This window comes from Myripristis murdjan, chromosome 2 (genome assembly GCF_902150065.1).
Source record: "Myripristis murdjan chromosome 2, fMyrMur1.1, whole genome shotgun sequence".
NCBI classification, from domain to species: domain Eukaryota; kingdom Metazoa; phylum Chordata; class Actinopteri; order Holocentriformes; family Holocentridae; genus Myripristis; species Myripristis murdjan.
This window is the reverse complement of record NC_043981.1, coordinates 15,391,596-15,397,595: the sequence shown is the minus strand read 5'-3', so window position 1 is coordinate 15,397,595 and position 6,000 is coordinate 15,391,596. Positions and strand designations below refer to the sequence as shown.

The 6,000-nt window shown below is 39.0% G+C and overlaps 1 protein-coding gene across 2 annotated transcripts; it reads right to left on the bottom strand.

Annotated features, from left to right (window-relative positions):
• Positions 1–798: 798 nt before the first annotated feature.
• On the bottom strand, positions 799–5,011 carry smim11 (small integral membrane protein 11). Of its 2 annotated transcripts, none has more exons than XM_030074891.1 (3): positions 4,915–5,011; positions 3,178–3,379; positions 799–1,989 (listed from the first exon to the last, which is right to left on the bottom strand). In XM_030074891.1, exons 1-2 carry the CDS (start codon positions 4,927–4,929, stop codon positions 3,191–3,193), a joined length of 204 nt encoding a protein of 67 aa, XP_029930751.1. In that variant the 5' UTR covers positions 4,930–5,011; the 3' UTR covers positions 799–1,989; positions 3,178–3,190. The 2 variants fall into 2 exon arrangements, with proteins under 2 accessions (XP_029930751.1, XP_029930743.1); XM_030074883.1 differs by having other exon boundaries at positions 799–1,980.
• Positions 5,012–6,000: the final 989 nt, after the last annotated feature.

The window sequence follows — 6,000 nt, the reverse complement described above, 5'->3', positions numbered from 1 at the left end:
ATAAATATGTCTTGTTTGTATGTACAACGTGTCAAGTCGTTTTAAAAAACAGCACGTTTAAAAACAACAGGAATTCAGGGCTTTACAAATATTAAACGTTTCCTATTGTAAATTATAATACAAATGCATGTGATTAAAATAGAAATGCAAAAGCCAAGAGTAACATGGAGACAAAAAAAAAAAAAAAAAAAAAAAAAAAAAAAACATTGGACAACTTCAGGATGAGCTTAAAATATGAGGGAAAGAAAGTAGGTTTTTAAATTTGATGTAAGGGTGTGAATGTTGGGACAGGAGAAGCCCGGTCACCTGTGGTTTGAGGCAGAATATGGGATTAGGATTTCATTATTGGCCTTAGAAACCAATAATGAAATTGTAAAATCATTTCTTGTGGATCTTTGTGAACCCCTGCTGTGTTTTCAGTTTCCTACAGGATTTTAGCTCTGAAAACAAGACACAGCATCCGCTCATGACACAAATTATGATTGAATGCATCCCACACGGTGACATTAAATTTTTAACATGTACCCGTGCACCTTGTCTCCTTCTCAGCCCATTTGACTTTGTCCCAGTGCTACCATCCAGTGATGCCTGATGACAGTAACTTATGCACAGAATCAAACAGATCACACAAACACACTTGATTTTTTTCCTTTTCCTTTATCTACCGACATTGAAGGTAGTCCATAGTGTGTCACATGAAAATATGGTATCAAAAATGTAATTAAATATGAAATGACAGACAAGACACGGCGCTGTGCAGAGAAGATGTTCTTTTTTCTTCGTCTTTTCAGGAACTGGATTAGTTTCCTAAAAAAAAATCTTGGCGCTAAAACCTTTTTGATTTCATCTCTGGAGCGGACATGAGAGAGAAACCACACAGTGCGTTTATTTTTTGCCACAGAAGACAGATCTGTGTCATGATTACACCCCACAAATATCAAAAACAGAAACCTGACTCATCTTGAATAAGCTCAGCGGCCGACCGTCTCATCATCGTTTTCCTCCCTGATGCTCGGTTATTTTGGAACAGATATTTTAATACTGCAAAGTCTTTTCACAAGTCGCAGGAAACATGTCATATACTCTGAATAAATAAATAACAATGATGCATTCATGTACACAGGAACAACAACAACAAAAAAAGCTTTGACTGTATTTGGCCGGCCTTAAACTTTTTTTTAACCACTTATAATGTTGGCAATGTACTTCAAACTCTGTCTGCTGTTGTACTAATTTTAAATGCTTCTGATTAGAGCAGAGACAATTAACTGGCAAAAAAAAACAAATATATGAACTGACCTCAGTTTTGACAATTTACTATTAATTTCTGGTCATTTACCAAGTAAAAATGGCACTCATTTACTGGTTGTAATTTCATAAATGCTCCAAACAACTTGCCTTTTTCCATTTTATATTATTCTACTAATCAAAATTTTGTTTTAGTAGCTGCTCAAACTAAAGCTCCATGTTGAACACATCACTTTGGACTTTTTTGTCTAAACAATTGATGGAGTAATCAAACAACAGATTCATTGATAATGAAAATAATAGTTAGTTAGTTCTGCATAAGAACCTAGTTTATGATGCAAATGTGAGTATAAACTAGGTGTAAGATGTTTTAGGGAAATGTAGTCGACAAGTGAACAGAAACGGCTTCCTGTTGGGCAAATGGGGAGAACTTCAGCTCGACTACAAGGCTTTAAAAAAATCACACCTGAGAAGGAAGATGCTCTCCTTCCATCTCCACATCAGTGGCTTTCAAAAGGAGTTTAGCTTATAAAGCCACCGAGGAAAAACCTGTCTTTTACAAAATGTTTTAAACAAACACAAACAAAAGAAAGTGACTTGGTTCACAGTCACGGACGAATCCCTGAAACGCGGCGTGTCGTCCGTTGGCGGTGGGTCGGACGTCTGCCGCCGGCCTTGCAGGACGAGGCTGGTAGCTCCGCTCAGATACACACCTCACACACCTCACACACCTCACACACCCTGCAGAGACCAGAGAACAGCAGGGAAGTCACCGAGATGCTTCATCATCGATAATCCGCTAACAAGACTAATACTCTTATTTCAAAACGACCTGACCTCAGATGAACAACTCATTCAGCCTGGCGTAATCTAGCTAAACACATGTTGCTGGATTATTGGCTGATTGGACAAATTAAATCCTATGAGATCACCTCATATAAATACCTCATACAGCAGGAACTTCAGGAAACAATACAGAGCCTGGTTATGTTGATCTGTCCGGACTCACACCTGCTGTAGGGACTATTTTCTCTATATTTCCTCTTCAGTACATTTTAGGGACACGGATTTACTTAAGACATGACGGGGCCGTAATCCAGAATAGATACTCATGGCCTAAAAATGACTTTCCCCAAACACATCTTAACTTCAGATTAGTTCATTCTAGACTATGTAGTCCTCAGTTAAATGTAAAGTGATAATCCACCACATCCATGTTTTTCTTGGTTTGAGTGCCACCTCTGGGGTATTTTTTGGGGTAATTTTTTTTTTTTACCATCTTGTTCTGTGATTTTCTGGATGTTTTCTTGCACTTTTCCCCCCACTCATTTCTTGCTAATTTTCAGGGCTGTGAGTTTGCTCATTGCCCTTTCCACCATGTTTTCGGGGTTAAATGCCTGTGAAACATGTCTGAACCACAAGACATACAAGAAATCCAACATTGATCCAGCATCAGACATTTAAAAATCTAATGTTAATAATTATAAATTTAGTTTACATTTAGTGGTTTTTTCCCTTAATTTTCTTGTATTTTTTGAGTTACTTTTTCACCAATGTCCTGGTAATTTTTTTCTGATTTCCTAACTGTTTTTTTTTCCACCATGTTTTGGAAAGAAAGCAATTGAAATTGCTCAAAGGGTTACAATGAAAACCCAAGGCTGCTGATCAAACCTGGACTGGACGTGGAAAAAAACATTTCTGCTCTGACAACCTGCAGGACTCTGAAGTTCAACCTGCTGCCTTCAAGTTAAACCTGTATTCTACAGCAGCTAACACTAACCTTTGACCCAGAAATCAGATCATTTAAATCAAGAACTATTCCAATTTATGACCCAGAAACTAAATTGAAGTTATTCCAGCATAAAAGGGTAATTTCGTCTACTGTAAAGGTTGAATGCCTGTCTGGGAAATGGCTCCTGAACACGGCACCTGTGCTCTCCTCTCAGTCGTCCTTCTTGTTGTCTATGAGCTCCTGGGTCTGCTGGGCCAGCCTCCTCCTCTCCGCCTGCTGCTTCTTCACCACCTCCTCCGCTTTCTTACTCTGGTAGATCTTCACTCCTGCGAACGCCAGGCAGAGCAGCAGCGTCTTCAAGGCCAGGATGTAGAAGAGGAGGGGAACGTTGTCCAAAGCCTGAGGAGCAAGAGAGACGCTCAGATGAAGGTGGAAAAGCAGGCAGGGCGACTGTGTGCTCTTCTGATTAAAAGGCTAAACTGAAGGTTTGGGATGAATAGAAACTAATGTGATGCGGGCTGAAAGACACTCAACTTCTTCCACATGCAAGATGAATAAAGCTCCTCCAAGTTGCTGGTTGTAGCATAAGAAGACAAATGCTGACATTTGGTTTAAAAGTACCATTTTCCAGCTTTATTTATTGTGCAACACTGAAAACTGCAGCAGTAGATGGAGACAAGCTTTTCTCACCAACTAAGGCAGAGATTGATGGACTTTTTAAATCAAAATCCTACAGCAGATAAGTGGCTTTTTCATCACCTAGACAGAACTTTGTCTGACAAGAGTGGACAGAGACAAATTCTTCCATCAAGGCCGCCGACTACTGGACACAGATGATGATTTTTTTTTTCTGCTGACTAGGAGAGGTAGATGAACTTTATTTGCCCACACAAAAGGAATCCAAGGAAAATCTGGAACCGTCTACGATCTTCCAGAAGACCACCACCCCCTTCCTTAACACCAGAGGAGGGGGGAGGTGGGAGAGGGGGAGAAGCAGCTGCAAGCCATGTGCATACAGGGCCTGCAGTCCTCTGTCCATGTCACTCATACACAACATGTGTGTGTGTGTGTGTGTGTGTGTGTGTGTGTGTGTGTGTGTGTGTGTGTGTGTGAATGACATGGACGCCGGGTTTTCACACATGCATGTTGGCAAAAGCATCAGGAGGAGCCATTATTTTATTATAATGCCAACATTTCCACTTAGTGGTGAGTGTGAGCAGTGTTAACTGTCTAAAAACTGATTTTTTATATATATATAAATATAAATAAGGACTCCTTGGTGGATTTTATATATGCCGAATGAAAGACTGTCTCTCAAAGATTTATAAAACATGTAAGTTATGTTGTGACAAGTAAAAGTTTTCCTACAAGCAAGGCAAATGTACATTTTTTTGTTTTTGTTTTTTTTGAGCCAAGTTCGGCATGACGTGAAAAGGTGCATTTACTATCCAAAGTTTTGTCCACTGAGCTGGGTTTTCAGACCACCACAGGTCAATTTGAGGATGTTTATAAACCTTTGTGTTGTATCGTTACATAAACCTTACTTTTAATAATAACGGTACAGGGTATTTCCGATTATTTTTCACATTAAAAGTTCTGAAACCACTGTCAAAACCGATTTTGATCGCTCACTTCAATGAATGACGCGGCCTATTTGCTAATTAAAGGGTATATGTTCTAAAACGGTATTAAATTCGGCAATAAACAAGACAGTGAGTCTACCAGAGACTTTATAACAGTCGTTAAAGTTTTAATTTTAAGGTCACAGACGACAGATACGGTAGTGAGAACGGTGGCTAGCTAACAGCTAACTGATACGGGTCTCATGTCAGCTTCAGTGGGAGAGACAAGACAAATACACACTAACAAAAAATTAAAATTAAAGTATAAACGTGCGTAAATCGTTATGAGTTTATAAATCTGAGCTTATTTACCTTCCAGTTGATCATTGTGCCGATGGAGTGAGGTTTCCAACTTCTTTTCTCCGACTGCCAGGACGATATAAACGCTTCTTCCGTTGGCCGGAGGAGGCGGGACTTGGAGTGTTGAACCAATAGCGATGCACGTTTGGTCAGGTGAAACGTATGCTGCATTTGATGTCCGTTGGTAAAACGATGGACTTTTGGTTCGCATCAAGCAAACATGCCGCAAAATGGTACATCTCAGGTCAGCACATCCTGTGCGATGTCAAACGTAAACCCCAAAAAATCCAGCTAGATGAACAACGGTTTCAAGACGTAATAATATCTGAAAGCTTACGATGAACATATTTTCGAGCAATATTTGATGACACACGAAATAAGCGGGATTTTGTTGTTTAAATTGGGTTTTCTTTACCATCGTTCCTATGGCTTTTGAACGCAGCATTACTTGGGTCTCAGTGAAGCTATACTTAGCACAGCGGCTTCACTTTCCTGAAACTTCCAGAAAGTGGTAGACAGTGTAAGGATGTATGCATATTTTAATTTCAATTGCGACGTTGCAAAATCGTAAAATTGTATTTTTCCCTCAACACGTTCAATGCATTTTAGGGACAAACATTAAATAAACTATCTGGGAGCTAGCGGAGAAAAAAAACATTTAGAAGTAAAAGCAACACGACAACACATTAGTATTTAGTATTACTCTGTTTTAATTGCTCCTATTAGGTTTTTTCTTTTTTCCGACGTGTCCATGAACGCAGCATAGAACCCAAACAGATACACGATCATCGCAGACCACCGGTTTAAAAAAACTCTAATTTCACATCTCTGTTGTTTTATCATCCATAAATAACATTGCAGTTAAGATATGTATTTTTAAAAAAGATATGTTACGTTATAAACAACTCCGCAAAACAACACAGCCGTTAAAAACGCTTTGCGGGTACGATGTCGCTTCAGGTAAAGACATGACGTCATGTTTTAAAGCTACGTGTAGAGTTTGAAATAAAGCTAATTAAACGTCATTAATAATTGTCACTCGCTTTTATTCATATTTTTAAAAATGTAGCATTAACAAGTAAGTAAAGGTTAGTAAGT